The sequence below is a fragment of the Phaethon lepturus genome, unplaced genomic scaffold, assembly GCF_000687285.1.
Source record: "Phaethon lepturus isolate BGI_N335 unplaced genomic scaffold, ASM68728v1 scaffold22602, whole genome shotgun sequence".
In the NCBI taxonomy this organism is placed as follows: domain Eukaryota; kingdom Metazoa; phylum Chordata; class Aves; order Phaethontiformes; family Phaethontidae; genus Phaethon; species Phaethon lepturus.
In genome coordinates this window covers 45,761-61,980 of record NW_010521540.1, presented here as the reverse complement: position 1 = coordinate 61,980, position 16,220 = coordinate 45,761, and the positions used below count along the sequence as shown (strand labels likewise).

The 16,220-nt window shown below is 35.7% G+C and overlaps 2 protein-coding genes across 2 annotated transcripts in view; one reads left to right on the top strand and one right to left on the bottom strand.

Moving 5' to 3' along the window:
- The first annotated feature begins 1,968 nt into the window (after positions 1 to 1,968).
- Positions 1,969 to 3,805, top strand: LOC104616523 (vacuolar protein sorting-associated protein 29). The gene is made up of 3 exons (XM_010281567.1): positions 1,969 to 2,434; positions 2,905 to 3,140; positions 3,442 to 3,805. The coding sequence occupies exons 1-3, from the start codon at positions 2,228 to 2,230 to the stop codon at positions 3,557 to 3,559; spliced, it is 561 nt and encodes a 186-aa protein (XP_010279869.1). The 5' UTR covers positions 1,969 to 2,227; the 3' UTR covers positions 3,560 to 3,805.
- Positions 3,806 to 5,326: 1,521 nt separating this feature from the next.
- The window catches only part of KNTC1 (kinetochore associated 1), a 40,376-nt gene continuing 29,482 nt past the window's right edge, over positions 5,327 to 16,220 (bottom strand). The window contains exons 49-63 of the mRNA XM_010281566.1: positions 15,537 to 15,747; positions 15,320 to 15,429; positions 14,604 to 14,653; positions 14,134 to 14,212; positions 13,372 to 13,490; positions 12,236 to 12,371; positions 11,157 to 11,252; positions 10,261 to 10,317; positions 9,739 to 9,793; positions 9,595 to 9,658; positions 8,409 to 8,538; positions 7,343 to 7,432; positions 6,631 to 6,776; positions 5,656 to 5,746; positions 5,327 to 5,386 (exon numbers count right to left, since the gene is read on the bottom strand). Coding sequence (XP_010279868.1) covers positions 5,327 to 5,386; positions 5,656 to 5,746; positions 6,631 to 6,776; positions 7,343 to 7,432; positions 8,409 to 8,538; positions 9,595 to 9,658; positions 9,739 to 9,793; positions 10,261 to 10,317; positions 11,157 to 11,252; positions 12,236 to 12,371; positions 13,372 to 13,490; positions 14,134 to 14,212; positions 14,604 to 14,653; positions 15,320 to 15,429; positions 15,537 to 15,747 — 1,494 coding nt within the window. The remainder of the gene's footprint in view (positions 5,387 to 5,655; positions 5,747 to 6,630; positions 6,777 to 7,342; positions 7,433 to 8,408; positions 8,539 to 9,594; positions 9,659 to 9,738; positions 9,794 to 10,260; positions 10,318 to 11,156; positions 11,253 to 12,235; positions 12,372 to 13,371; positions 13,491 to 14,133; positions 14,213 to 14,603; positions 14,654 to 15,319; positions 15,430 to 15,536; positions 15,748 to 16,220) is intronic.

Below are 16,220 nucleotides of genomic sequence, written 5' to 3'. Positions count from 1 at the left end.
GCCCAGGACCTGATTTTTAATTTTTTTTTTTTTAACGCTTCTTTCATAACATCAACGATTCATTAATTATTATTTGCCTATTCATTTGGCTATATTTTCTTTTCTGTTGCTTTCTTTTGTTTAACATTGATCATGTTTCACCCTGTTTTTCATTCCCCCCTGTCTGCAATCAACTTCTTCATTCCGCTAAGGCTGGGCACAGAGTAAGTTTACTCCTCTTGGCTGTTGCTAACACCGGTGGTAAGGGCTGGTTAATGTCACTAGGTGATATGAATGTCAGATGGTACGTATGAATTAGGGGCTGCTGTTCCAACCATGCTCAAGATTGCACCTAAATTCCTAGTTAAAACCAGATTGTTGTCACATTCTCTGCCGCTATTTTATGTTGCAGATACCACTGATTATTAAACACACTCCGGTGCTTCTCATTTGCTTGTAGCTCAACGAGCTTTTCATTAATTAATGGGAGCTCAGATGTGATTTGGGTGGAAATGTGGGGCCTGCCAGCTCATCAGCAAAGGAAATGGTCTTTGTTGAACGCACAAACTCTGCTGACTTCAGTGGGGTTGTCTGTTTTACATGGCAGTATAATTTTATTAAATGTTAAATACATAACTGGTATTGCACATCTAAGTCCCATCAGCATCAGTAAGAGAATCAGTTGCCACTTCAATAATCAAAATCACTTGTTATCTATTTTTTCCTTGTATTTAAGTATATCATCTCTAGACTGATGCTAGTAAGGGTGTTTTTCACTGGGAACCATCAAAACTCTGTCTTTTTTTTTTTTTTTCCTCCTCTCCTGGGTTAGTTTTAAATTGGTAGCTTATTGATTAAAAAACTCTTGTATTGCCTTACCGATACTTTCAACCATCTGTTCTCCAAAGATGCATGGCTTTTGTGATGGCACTGAGATGTTCTTAATAAAAAAACCCTGAAAACAGAACCAAAGCCAAACAAAAAACCCACCCAGCTTCCCTTTGCCTTTTTTGATGACTGTTAGCATGAAGGTAGCTGCATGGCCTAAAAATTTAAAAAGCAACTATTGAAAAAGGTAATTTCTTAGCATAGTTACTCCTAAATTTTAGGAATAACTTTTACTACTGCTTTTATATATATTTATCTGGGCTATGTCTTTCACAAACACATTTGATGGCTGTCATTTTAGGAACTGTCTTACTAACAAAGCATTATGGTTGGACAATAAACTGTCTCTTTTTAATACGGAGCTATTTATCAAGGGATGACTATCTCTAGATCCTGTGTTTTTACAGTGTAATGGCATAACAACTCATGCCTTATAGAGCTTTTCATGCCCTTTTTGCATAATTAATTTATTGCTAAGTTGCTTGCATTAATTATTTCTTTATTTGCAGATGTAAAGCTTGGGATTTTAAACTATGGTCTTGCTTCACCTGAATCCTTAATTTTGAAGCCCCCATTAAATTTGTATTCTCCTTGCATCTATTGTACTGAAACTATGAATATAGAGAACTGGTAATTGGCTTACCTTCTCTGCAGTGCCCTGTTTTGGTTTTTTTTTGTTGATTTTTTGTAAAACTGTTAGTCTTACTCTGTTGTTCAGTGGTTCCTACAATATGGACTCGTGAGCAAGCTTCCTGTTCTGGTCAGCTACTAACACGTGTTGCAAATTTGCTGCTTTTTTTTGTTTTTAACAAGGAAGAAAATAGAAGTTAATTAAACCAGAAAGAAACTTGGATGAAGAGTTTTAAAGGGAAGTGGCCACAGTTTAGCCATGTCTGCTTGACAACATGTGCCAGAGATGTCCTTTTTTTTTTTCTTTTGACATCTAAGGACAAAAAAATTGGGATAGTCTATGGTAGTTCCCTAAGCTGTGTAAAATATGTGTAAAAATCAAGTAGTAGGTTTATGGTTGGATTCTATGGTCTTCAGGGTCTTTTCCAACCTAAACAATTCTATGATTCTGTGATTTCTTTTGTTATACCTTGCAATGGCTTTCAGCAACAACAAAAAAAATAATCTGTAGACCATTGTGTTTGTAAGGCCCTCTTTGGATAACGTTCTACATTTGTAGGGGCCCTTGTTTTCCCTCAGTATAACAATGTTCCATCACCATGTCATTCTTATTTTAGTAGATTTTACATCAAAATGCAAAGTTATGAAACTGAAGAAAACATTGCAAAGCTTTCTGTTTGCCAGCGATTCTCGTCTTAATAAGTATCTGTAATGATCTTTCTTTCCTGTCATGACACCTGGTAAGTTGGTGTTAGTATTAGGAGATCTTCACATTCCACATCGATGCAACAGCCTCCCAGCCAAATTCAAAAAACTGCTGGTTCCAGGAAAGATCCAACACATCCTCTGCACAGGAAACCTCTGCACCAAGGACACTTATGACTACCTCAAGACTCTGGCTGGGGATGTTCATGTTGTCAGAGGGGACTTTGATGAGGTAGTATCCTCTCTTGATAATGACATTTTTTGTGCATCTTTTATATAAAGGCAACATTTGGGTTATTTGTAATTCAAGTAAAAGCGGGCAAACTGAGCTCAAGAGCACGTGAAAAGCAAATTGGGCAAAAGAGTTGGGGTTACAATCAATAATGTGAACTGCACAGTAAGTTCTTATCTGTCATGAGTATGAATAGAAGTAATTTGTGTACTTGGCTATGTGTAGGACTCCAGCAAACAGGACCTGCAGTTGTCAGATCTTTGAAATGCCTTGCATCCTACCACGCTTTTCCACAGAGTTCATAAAAGCAGCTTTGTAGCTTTTACTTTGTAGCAGTAGGGCCAGTTACATTGACTATTTCCATAAGCTTCCCCCCAGCCCCTTCTTGGTGTTTCACAGAGTTTTTAAATACAAATCTGTACATCTAATCTCTCTGTGTTTTTTGTGGTGGTTTTTTTTTCAATTTTTAGAACCTGAATTATCCTGAACAGAAAGTTGTAACTGTTGGACAGTTCAAAATTGGGCTGATTCATGGCCATCAGGTTATTCCTTGGGGTGATATGGCCAGCCTGGCACTGCTACAGAGGCAATTTGATGTGGACATCCTAATTTCAGGACATACACACAAATTTGAGGCATTTGAACATGAGAACAAGTTCTATATCAATCCAGGATCAGCTACAGGAGCTTATCATGCCTTAGAGAAGTAAGTGAAATACGGGAAATACCCATGGGGGGTTTTCTTCTTGATGACAAAACTGAACTGCAAAACTCATTATGAAGGCTAATGTTTACATTCTAAATGTCTTGGAGAGGAAGGGTTGACAGTACTTGCTAAACCACCTTGACTGAAACAGATGAGAGTGAAATAAAGCTTCGTATCTGATGTACTGTGCTTAGAAAATCCGTATCCCTTTTTCTTAAAAGTGGTTTCTGTCAAGTAGTGGTGAAACACTGCTAAGGTGATTATATATGCACAATTAATACAAATTTTTTCCTCTTTCCAGCAACATCATTCCTTCATTCGTGCTGATGGATATCCAGGCTTCTACAGTAGTTACATATGTCTATCAACTAATTGGAGATGATGTCAAAGTAGAAAGAATTGAGTACAAAAAATCTTAAAAATGTCTTTGCTTGTCTGAGTAAAAATACCATTCTGAACTGCAAGTTATTACAATACTTGATTGCTAGTTTACAGTACTACACTTAATCGCTAACAGATTAACAATGTAGCTCATTGATAAAAACTTTAAAACAACATTGTGTTTGCTTTTCTCTGTATGAGTTTATTTGTAAAATATTCCATTAAAATAACCGTTTAAATACTGTTCCTTAATGTTGTAATAAACTCCACTTCGTAGAAAAAAACCCTAAGCTTTATGAACTGTTACTGGAAAAATGCAGCAGTTGTAGTTGCTTCTAAAATACCTGATGCTCTGGTTTGGTGACTGACTTCTAAAAGATACTTGTAAAGGGCTTGAACAAAAAAATTGAGAGCTCTGGGGCTGTGTTATGTTTGCTTAAGAATCCAGTTATTTGATTTTCTCAATTCAACACTCCCAATAAAAGTAAAATAATAAAATGGATTGATAGATTCTGAAAATATTACAATTAATTCCTAACTTAAACTTTCTACAGTGAAATTACCACTCTAACTTTAGTCTTTTTATAATCAAATTCAGATACCACTGTGCTTTAATGAGTGATGGTCTCAACTCTATAAACGGTGAAGAGGGCTTTTCTTTATTTATGGCTTTTATCTGACACTACACATATGTGCACTTTGCTCCATGTACAAAGGTTTTAAACAGTGTAATTCCACATGGCACTTGTACTACCACTGAAGACTAAAACCATGTTCAAGATGACCGGACCTTCTGGCTGTCCTGTTCTCATGACTGCAGGGAACTGAATGTATTATTTTAGCAGCTCACATTTCTCATGACTGCTAACTTTCCAATAAAAATAGTTTTGTCTTCTACAGAAGAACATTTAGAATGGTGGCCTGTTTCCTTTGCAGATAGTGGCTTTTGTATCATGGCTTTTTCCAGTGTAGTATCTGTGCAGAAAGCTGTGCTTTATTTGTCAGCGTTAAACTAATGACTTCCCATCAGCTAGAACCCTTACTTTTGTGTCATAAGCTGACAAAATAACTCACTTCTATTCACAATAAACCTGCTTTACCTTAGAAGAAGGCAAAGCATTTCAGCCTGGTACCTCGGGAATGTCTAGCTAACTGCTACTTCATGCAGTGAAACACATACCTATTGCTTTATCCTGCTGCAGATGTAGAGAAAGAACAAAGCTGAAAGGAAAACCTTAACAAATACTCAAGGAAGGTTAGTGACTGAGCGGAACATCTATTTAGTGACACCTTCTTAATAAAAAATGGTTTCTAGAATACTGTTAAGGCCAAAATTGATAATTTGTGCTTACTGTAGTTAAAATTACAATTTGTCTACAATGTGTATTTTACATGAAGTACATGACTTAGTTTTAAAAAAAGTTTGTCACGGTTATGCAAGGTTATGTTTATGTGAATGAAATCTTTGAACGATCCTGACAGCAGACTTGAACATGGAGAAATACAGAAGTAAAGGAAATAACAATAAACTTTAATCCTTCCTAAAATCAAAGTGCTGAATATGAACATTACTGTTGAATAGAAACAGGAAACTCTGCTGTAAATCTAACCTGTTTCAAGGGGGATAGAGTATGGAGAAGAAACAGCCTAGAACAGTTTAAAAAAAAAAAAAAGTGGAAAGCTCCAGCATAGCTTTTGGTAAAAGAGCATTGAGGTTTTAGTTTAATGTTCACTTGACCAGTATGAGCATTCTTGATGCATGGCTCTCATCATCCCAGTGGAGAGAGAGAGAAGAAAAGGCTAGATCAAGACCTTACTGATGACAGTTCTAGTACACAGGTCTCTTCTGGTCCGTTCAGATACAGCTGGAAGGTAAGAGAACAATATCAACAGGGCTTGGCAAAATGGGATATAATCGAACAACTGTGAAAGTACTTGAAAGCATAAGGCTTAGCCTGGCACAGATTGGTTTAAGTAAAATGAATTATTTGAATTAAGAGGGATATTTTATCATATACAATATATTTTACTAAAATAAATCCTCTAACAAGTATTTTTGCTAAAAGTTGAGTGCAAGTCTTAGTTTAGAAAAAAGAGAAGATACTGCATGAGGTACAAAAGTGGTTTGTTTTACCTTCAGAAGATCAGATGATGGTATGTCTACCAGAGTAGGATTTCCACATTTCTCTTGATATTCTTGAATTAGGGCTGTTGCATCATCAATGCTGCAGGGGGAAAAAGTCTATCAATCAACTTTGTCAACTTCAGCTCTCTAAAAAGCCAAGAATTTAGATTATATACACTGAAGTAGAAAAATAAGGTATGACCCCACATTTTTGAAGTCAGATAGGTCCCATCGTTTCCCAGTAGAGGAAAGCAAGCCTTGACAAGTCTAGCATTTAACCTGTGGTTGTTAATAAACCCAATATATACTAGAATTTAAGCGGTTACTTACTGGTTTCTGTGCCATTTTGACTGCAGGATAACTGGTAACAAAGGGACTTGCCATACTAAGTATTTGGGGTCTGAAATAAAAGTTGGCAGCTGTGCACAACGAGCCCAAGTGCTGTGAGTCACTGGCAGATTCCTGATTGAGAACTGCCTTTCAGTAGGTGCAGTGGCAAGACCCTTTGTTTTATTTAAGTGGAACATAAGAGGTATTTCTAACTCTTGAAAAACTTAGTTGTTTTGCTGCTAATTCCTAAGTCTTGAGTACAGGCAGTTCATTTATTTTTTCAGAGTGTTCTTCTTGCTGAAGCTGTGACTTCATGATGCCACCAAGCTGAGCTCATCTGAAGGTATAAAGAGTGTTTGTTTTTACAGTCAGGTTACTTCTGCTATTTTAACTGCATTTGGTCTGCTTGCCAGTCCAGGCTCAATGAGCTGTTACTTTGGCTTGAATTAAACTGTAAAACTCTATCCGTATTCAAAGTAGTGAGGTGAGATTTTTATTTTATTTCTTTTTTTAACTTAGCAATACTTCAAAAATTCTTGGAGATGAAGTACTAGAAAATGTCCATGACTTCAAATAGATGAAAATAAAATAAAGATTCAATTTCTGTAGTTACTATCAGTCATGCATCACCCTTTTTACCTTTTATTAACTTACCAGTTCTTTTTGGCAAAATAATCCACCAGCTCTTTCATTCGGTGAGTATTAATCAGTTGTTGCTTCAACAGTGGAAAATACTTAGTTTTCAAGAATTTTTCATATAGCTTCTCATTTATGATACTGTCCAAAACCAAAGATCTAATCTGTGGATTTAAGTTTTAGTAATGGAAAAGTATTACTATTTTAAACATAAGAAATGTCACTGTTGACTGAAAAGAACTCAGAGTTTTCTTACTGGACTCCCATAGAGCAGGGGTTTTTTTTTTTTTTTTTTTTTTTTTTTTTAAGTGTTGCAAAATGGCAGATTTTATGAAGACTAATCTCAGATTCAGATAGAGGAATGAGTTAAGAAACTTGCCCTTAGGAAGGCAGCCCAAGGCAAAAGAAAGTGCAGTTTCATAAGTCCTTTGGCCTTTTAGCTTAAAGCATTTGTTCAGAAAAATAAAGTAGTGCTGCTGCAAACAATGCTGTCCTACAAATGGGGGCAGCCTGCAACACAGCACTGTGTTTATATACAAGAAGTTTTTCAGTTGCACAACATTAATAAAAATGAAAAAATCCCTGCAAGTGTTGCTATATTTTAAAAGTGCGCATTATGTCAACTAATGCTTGGCAAGATCAGGAGAGAGGAAAAAAAGCTTCTGTGTACACTTACCTATTCAAAAAGTCTCTAAGTCAAAGGCGAGTGAAGTAAATTTTATTTATTTACCTGAGAAGCAAATGCCACTACTTCTCCCGTGTCCATGTGTTCATCTATTTGTTGCAGCACAGTTTCTGTGTTACATGTAGATAAGAAACCCTTGAAAAAATAAGTTACAAAACATTAATATTCTGTGAATGATTAAAGTAGAAACCCTGCTTTCAGAGCAAGCATTTGATTTATTTAGGAACAATAAATATTTTGAAATTCTGGCACAAATATGAAATTAGCAAACCGGGATCTGTGCAGTTTGACTCAAGGAGTAGTACTCATTGCTTTTAACTCTCAAAACATATTTTGCTGTAGCTGTTATAGATTTTTTTTTTTTTTTGACTAATTGCCAGCAAGCTAAATGTCTTGTACTAATGCTGTAATTTGGGAAAATCTTTCTGAGCTTAACTTCAGTGACTGGAAGTCTAAGAATTTAAGATGCCTTTACTAGTGTCATAACAAATACAGGACAGCCTATAATGCTTCATTTGGGAGAACAATGCAGAGCATAAATTAATAGAAACAAATGAGAAGAGAAAGAAAACCGCCAAGATACATGAATAATGAGGACATGGCTTTAAGGCAAAAGGTTTATATCAGAAATTGTGATGTATATCAAGCACCATTCTAAGAGGGCAGGAGCTTTCAACTCATAATTTTTTTTACAATTTGCTGTGAAACTAGTCCACTGGTAGCTTCCCGGCAATTACATATGTTATCATAGCTTCACACTGCTCGAGCACGTATGTGGTGATGGCTTGGCGTTTGTTGGGGTTTATTCGTGGCTTTTATGGGTGGGATGCCATAAAACATCCTCAAAAGGCAAAGTCATATGACAAAGCTGCTGAGGACAACTTGAAGCTAGCTGATTTTACTTTAAAGAAAAAAAAAAAAGCATTCATATGATCCCTTTCAGAAGGACAAATTCAGGGCAATAGGCTTTGTGGGTGGGAAATGCCAAGCAGCTGTCAGCAGTGACAAATAAGATGAGATTATAAGTTACCATCTTTCACAGTCTCTCTTGAACATAACATGCTTAAAGACATTTCCCTTGCACAGATAGAACACAAAACTTGGTATTTACCTGAATTTGCTGCTCTCGCTTCTCAGACTGAGGAATCAACAACAGGCACCCCAAAGCAAAAGCTGGAAGGTCCAACTGTGCATATTGTTTAGCTATTCCAATGACATCCAAGTCAGCCAGCACAGGACACCTTCAGAAGAAGATTAGGAGTGAAGTTCTCAATTATGATATGTATAACTGGATGGCTTAGTACTGCCAACAAAACTGCATTGAGATTTTTAAGACAGATCGAACAATACATTTTTACATCATCTTATTTTCAGAAACGGCCAAGCTATGTGAGTTGAAGTTTCACAGAACACAAATGTATGACAATTTTCTAGCTTGAAAAAACCAGCCCAACTCCAATATCTCTTTCTAAATACCCAAGGCTCTATTTTGAGGGGAAAGTGTTGGCCAATTGTCCAGAGTAATGCTTTGGTACCTATCTATATACGCAGTAGTGTAGGTAGATTCTTCAGCTGGATCCCTTTCCAGTATTTCCTAACCAATTTTTGGTTCAAGCCAGGCTCTCTGATCTCTGGTTCTTCTGTTGAGCAAGTCCGAGCATTGTGGTGAAAAAGATCATGATTTATTGTGCTTTTTTATGTTGTAAAGGCAATGCAAAACAGGTTTATGTATAGAATGTTTTGGAACGTTAACACCATAGGTTAATCTTGTTTACAGATGCGTAGCTATTAGATTTTTATCACACCAGATTTATTGTTTGTTGGAAAGTGAATTCTTTCTCTCTTATACTCCATGTTAATGTTTTAGGAAATGTGCTATATTTTGGGCTATTTTTAACTGGACTTTGAGGGTCGACTATGAGTCCTATACAAACGTCAGGACAGAAGCAGATACCCCTCATAGGGGCAGCAACTGGGAAGGTAAACTGGTTTTCAGCAGTCTGTGCTGCTGATTCAGAGTCCCAATTCAGAGAGCAGTTCCCAGTACAGTTCAAACAGCCAAGGTACCGAGTTACAGCACGTTATTAACAGTCTCCAGGCAAGCACAGAATTTCTGTTTGGGTATATGCCCTGATCCTGTTCTTTGTCCACAAGAGGCAAAAAGTTCTTCCTCATGCTTCAAGTTCCTCAGTTTTCAGAGCTCCTTTGCTTGTTCCAGGGCAGGTTGTGGGATGAGAAAATACAAAGGGGCATTCCCACTCTAACATACACACATGTGAGACATACTACCTACTTACTTGAGCAGAATCACAAAACACTCACAGCATTCCTCTAACTGTTTAGGACTCGGTGGACATGAAGCTAAGAAATAAAAAAAAACATGATAAAGTAAATATATAACCACATTACTATACAAGCACGATAGCTAGTAACAACCCTACCTGTGAGAAGTGGTGACAGAATTACACTTCGCCAAGCTCGACTGAAGTTGGGAATCTGTTGACAACAAAGTTTTAAAGTAATAGCCAAACAGTTTTAACTAAGTTTACTTGTAAACACAAACAGACAGACATCCTGACCCACTGTAGGTGGAAGAAACCTGTCAATCTTGTTTTCTTTTTATCCTGGATGAATTATTTCCTAACATTGCTTTCCTCATATCATAGTCTAAGATTTAGCTGTATTTTGACTGATGGTAAAATTATTCTGCCCAACTTTACAAAACCCTGCAAGTAAGTATTTACTGAAGGAACCACAAGTGCAAAATAGGCTATTTCAGTGAATAATAGTCATCTGCATATTGCATTGTCATAAAAATAATCATTCAAAAAGAATCTTTTCATGCATAACACTTCTGCTAGTGTTATGTTAGCCATAGATGGCTGCCATTCACACACACAAATAGGATGCTAAACTCTTGTTAAGTGAAGAAAAAGATTAGGAGTCTCAGAGTATTTGCTTACCTCCCATAATGAATGAACCCCAGTAATTGCTATCAAAACTTTTCTTAGATATTGTATCTGGAAAAAAAAATCAGTATAAAATGCTACAGTGTTTTTGAAGATTTGTCGATAATCTACAGAACTGCACTACACTACAGGATGTAAACTTACAGTTCCTCAAGGTACCTCTGTTCCTTTGGGAGGAATAACTGATGTGTATAGAAATATGATTTATAGTTTAGTAAATTAAATTATCACAAGCAGTAACAGCATATGTTGTCTCAGCAAATATCCAAGATTTTCAGATGTCTTAGTATAACTGATGCTGACAAGTTTGTGATCCCACTTTCTTTGCTATTAGTACCTAAAATCTCATTAGATTAAAACTAGCTTGAATACGTGCTCCTGATACAACCACATCACCAGGTACATCTGTTACCTCCTTAGGCTGTATCAACATTACATAAAGTTTGATAGTCACAGGTAATTAAGACTCTGACAAAAATCAGGATTACTAGAATAAATACATTTTAGGAGGAATATTTTTGTGTGTATGTATATGTATACATGGATGTAGAAACATGTGTGCACAGTTTGTGCATATATGTGTATGTATAATAATATGAATAAATTTTTAAATTTATCATAGGGTTTACTCTTGCCATCTGAAAGGCTTTGTGCCTTTAAAAAAATAAGAGTAGAACAACTTAAGATGAAAGTTCTCAAGCAGAACTGCTAAAACACAAATTCCTCAAAGCTTCATCAGTTCAGTACCTAAGAACCCAAAGTAACCATGAAAACTATCAATAATTGTCCACAGTAAGTTTATGTACCTATCCCATTCTTTAGAAACCATTGGCTAAAAAAAGCCTTTTTCCTCACCTTGCTGCAGAACTTCATGCTTAAAAATTCCTTACCATATTGAAACCAAGGAGTTTCTGTAGCAGGCCGTTCCACAGTTGGGAATCGTATACTTTGTATTCTAGACTAAGTTCTGTCACCAGTCTAACAGCCTGAAGGAGAGCAAGGACATGCTGTATTTTAATACACATTCATGATTCAAACTTTTACTGCTTGCCAGCATAATTTTAGATTTTTACAGCGTTACTGGGACCTTTAACTCCTGAAAGGCCACAACCAAGCCACTTTCAAAATTATTTTACACAGGTGAGGAGAATTAAAACAAAACCAAAAAACCTACCTATATGCAATGTCACTTCATTTTCTAACTGTAGGAAGGCTAAAGCTTTTTTTAGCTGTCATTTTCAAATCTTAGTCTAGCATGTGTATATTTCAACCAAAGAACGAATCACTTCCATTTTATGGCTATAAATCTGAAGTATTACTATTGAAGACTTAATAGAATAGTATACTTTTTTGGTCATACCCTACTGTCTTCCTGGAAATCTCTTTTACCTGCCTTTGTGTTCAGTGTTAAATTAGCTGTTTACAAAATGTACTTTGTAACACAAGTAATTGTTAAAGTTAAATTCCTAAGCAGAGGATAACTTAAAACCTATCCCTAGCATGTTAGATAAGTAACTAACAGCTATTCAAAAGATGTATATCTGTTAATATTTAATTCATATTAAAGTATAAGGTATGAGTCGAAGCAACTTAAAAAAACCCACCAACAACAAAACCAAAAAACCAAACCAAACCAAACAAGGCTAAAAGATCTTGCTTCCCAGACAACAGACAAGATATGGGTAAACAAAGGTGGGTGAGTACTAGGGAATAATTATGTGATGGGCAGTAGTCAGCTCATCAATAGTTTGGTTTTTTTTAATTTTGGTTTTATTTTCCTCTGAAAGAGGAGTCTTTGGGGGTAACTGCATATTTGCTGGTATTTTTAAATATAATTATGGGTAGCATATACTGAGAAGTGTATGAATACGACATCCGTTTAGAAATGCATGTGCTACGTAGGAAAGTGTACATTTCACACAATGTGTAACAAACAAACAAAAAATTACAAAGGATCTAAAAATCATACCGTGGGTTCATGGCTGTGATTTTTCCATAGCCCCTTAATCATTCCTTCCTTAGGACTCTTATGAAAGGATTCATAAGTATATGGAATATTCAAGATTTCAAACTCTGACAGATAAATGCAGCATTTTAGAAAATACCTGTAAAAAAAGTCCCCCCAAAAGCAGGAGTTAATGGTATTTACAGTGATTATTATATTATAACTCACATAATTATTATAATATAACTCACAATATTGGAAAAACATTTTTGTGTTGCTTTAAAAAAAAAAGGATAAAAATAATGTAGACTGTATTTGTACTTAAGAAGGAGATCTTGATTAAGTAAAAAACTTTCTGGTAATTGCTTAGGGAAACCTCATTCACCTGAATGATAGCTAGCTTGGATCATCTCTAAAGAGAAACCAGTTATAGTAACTTGTAAAAATAAAATTTCATTCATGCACAGCGACTACATATTCTGAAATAAATGAAATAAATAAAAATTAAAACTAACTAACTAATAATAATAATAAAAAATAAATAAATGAAATAAAATTTCATTCATGCACAGAGACTGCACATTCACAGAGACTGCACACAGAGACAGAAACCCGTATGTAGCTATTTGGCATGATGTACTCTGAAAACATCACTTTCCTTTAAAAAGGCCCTAATTCCAGATTACCAGCATAGAAATTCTATTCTAGATATTTTCTAAGGAAGTTAGTTCTGCAGATATTTCACAGAAACAGCATTATTCTGCTGGGATTTTGGTTCCTTATTTCTGAAGAGGGCTATGTCTTTGCAAGATGACCAGTTCTGAACATTGATGAACAGAATGCTCTATATATATATATCTGGGTAGGAGAAAATGCTTCAGTTACTGGAGAAGTAACTGCAATCTATGCAAAATGGAACAACATATTTCCCACGTAATGTCATGCTATTTTCAGGTTTACAAATTAGGACTGTGATGTACTGGACTACGTTACAGTGAAGTTAAAAGATCTAATTATGTTCTTCAGAAATAGGTTTTAAAAGCTCAAAAAACAGATTAGTAAAAAACAGTTCTCCAAATATCATATATTTCTTTCCAATGGCTGCTAAAGACCAACAAAACATCATTATTAAGGAACACCTTAAGGAAAATTCATCTTACTTTACTTTCTCAATGGGTTTCTTGAAGAGTGATTCCACAGTGTTGGTATCTGCCAAGTAAAGCAGACACTTAAGTGCTCTACTCCTGTGAGCAAATGTCAGTTGAGTAACACCGATCGGCTGAAGGGAGAGAAACAACACAGTGAAAAGTCACAACAATCGGCTGAACGAGAAAGAGGGTTATATATGTCTAGTATGATCCTTTCTAAGATTTTTTTTATTAATTTGGTGGAAATATATGCTAAGTAACAGACTGGTTCACATTCAACTTCTATACTAACCAGCTGAAGTATTTGTCAACTTCAAAGAACACTGCTAAACCAGGTGGTTTTCTAGATTGAGGACTACTAATGCAGGCAAGAAAAATATTTGTGATATATAGTATCACAAATACATTCAGTAAGTGTGAAAGACTGAAGGTTAAGATTCTTTCACCCAAAGTGAGCTGTGCTACACCAGCTTAAAGCACATCCTAGAAAGCATTTAATGAAGTTCTTTTCAGATAATATCAACAATAAATTTAGAAAACCCAGAGTTCAAGAGCTGCTCAAATAGTCAATAGCAAAATTCAATGAACACCACAGTTTTACCCCAGAGGTGGGGAGGGGAGAAACATAGAGCTCATACAGGTATATAAACTATCCAAAACACTGATACAAAAGCCTTAGGTTGAAACCCACATAGTTAAGCAGACAACACTTGACTTCAATAAGAGGTAAAAATTTCATAAGTAGCAAGCTAAAGGAAGAATTTAGAAACTTACAGATGTGGCAGATGTTGTAATTGCAAAAAGCATTCTTGAACTGTAATCCATTGGGCGTGACTGAAGTAGATATATAACTCTGCAAAAATGCATTTGTTTTTAATAAGATTACAGCATAGCTACTGAAATACAATGTATTCAAATGTGTTCAATATATTCATTCAAATGTAAATATATTTCTCTGCCAAAAAGATATTAAGGATAAGAGATTCCAAGGATATAGAAAATGAGGAGAAAACCTCCAAATAACTACTCTTAAGCATGCACTTACACCTCCAAGTTATTGTAAATGGCATTTCATTGCTTAAATAAGTATTTGATGATTCAAAACTGATGTCACCATAAAGTAAAAATAAGAACAGTGAATTCTGAATGACACACACTTGTTATGTTTCTTGAAAAAGCAAGATATAGTGAAACTTGCACATTAACAATAATTTGCCACATTGTATGTAAGACAACACACATACCTTCGGAGTTCCTCATCTTCCTGTACATCTCCAAAGATTTCTTGAGATTTCTTTAAAAAGACATGAAAATCTAGTTGTGAGAGTTTTCTACATTGTTTGGGTAAATAGCCGGGTCATATCCTTGCTTAAACCCTGTCTTAAAAGCTGAGCACCCCTGCTAATGCAGCCACGGAAAGGAATTCTGGTTTTATCAGTCCTTTCTTTATTTAACTGTATGCTCGGCAGTCACCACCGTTCCTCAGCCTGCTAACTGGCATTTTGAAGCAGAGGCAATGCCTGCTCCCTGCCCTTTCTCACCCAGCTGCACGCCGCATAGACAGCGACTAACTCTGTTAGCGAAGTTGCAACAGGAGAGGATTCATTCTCTTTCTGATTCTAGAATCAGTGCTTGATGAAGCTTATATATTTACAACTCCTTAGTCCTTTAGGCTGTCTACACAACCTTACTGTAGCACCAAAGATAAGATTTTAATCTCTATACGGAGAGAAGGGAAAGCATTTCAAATCATTCTCACTACAGACAGTGGTGTGGAACAATATTAGAAAGGTATTGAAATTGTTGGTGGTCTGAATTCAGATGCATCTTAAATAGATTCATGAGTACTAAAGGCAAATTGTGCAAAATAATCTTAGTCTTTTGAACAAGTGATAAAAATACACCTATTTTATGTAATCGGCCATTTTTCTCCAAAGCCAAATCTCCCGTGAGAACTTACTTCTGAGGGCAGTATACTTGGACACAGCCATTTATCCAGCAGTTTATCCCAAATCTTGTTCATATCCAAATTGTTAATTTCAGCTATCTCCTTAGCTGCCATATGGATATCTACATAAATAGGTAGAGACAATATATTTACAAACTAGTATTATCTTGCTTAGCATTTTTAAAAGAACTTATTTTTGCTCCTCTGAGGCTAGATTACAGATACTCACCTGGATAATCTCTGCCAGTTGGATTTAGGATTCTTTGGTCTATACTGTGGTGTTCGTATAGTAAAATGATAAGATTTGCTGGTTTCCCAATGGACTTTAAATGCTCTCCAGTGTTCAAGTTATGTGTTATTAGAACATTTTCTGTTGCTGATCGCTTATACTGCATATATAATTTCTTCTGTAGGACTTCTGCTTTTTCATGTGAATCGTCCTTTAGCAAAACACCACAGTTTCATATGAAACAACCTCCTTTCACTCAAAAGCACTAGAAAAATCATCTTAACTTTTTATAGTCTAAAGCAGTGAACTAGCTAGCAAGATCAGTTCTTCAGATGTGTCCCCATGCCTGTATTTACAAGTATTTTTCCTGTAAACAGGCAGTATTCACCATGCTGCTCTAGCAAGAAAACATATTTTGAAAAAATTGTAAAAAAGGTATGATGAGAAAAAGCCAAATAAAATATGTACTACATGCACCAGTATGTAAAATTAAGACATCTTGAGGTAAAATGGAGAAGAAAAAAGATTTACTATTAAACCCTTGCTGCTAGAATGACTGTTTAATTTTGGCACAATTCTATTCAAAGATGTGACTATCTCTATTTAGTGTTCTTTGTATCTCAAGAACTCCATAGCAAGTTTGATATTTATAAGCAAGGGTGAGATTCTTATTCACCTTTCCCT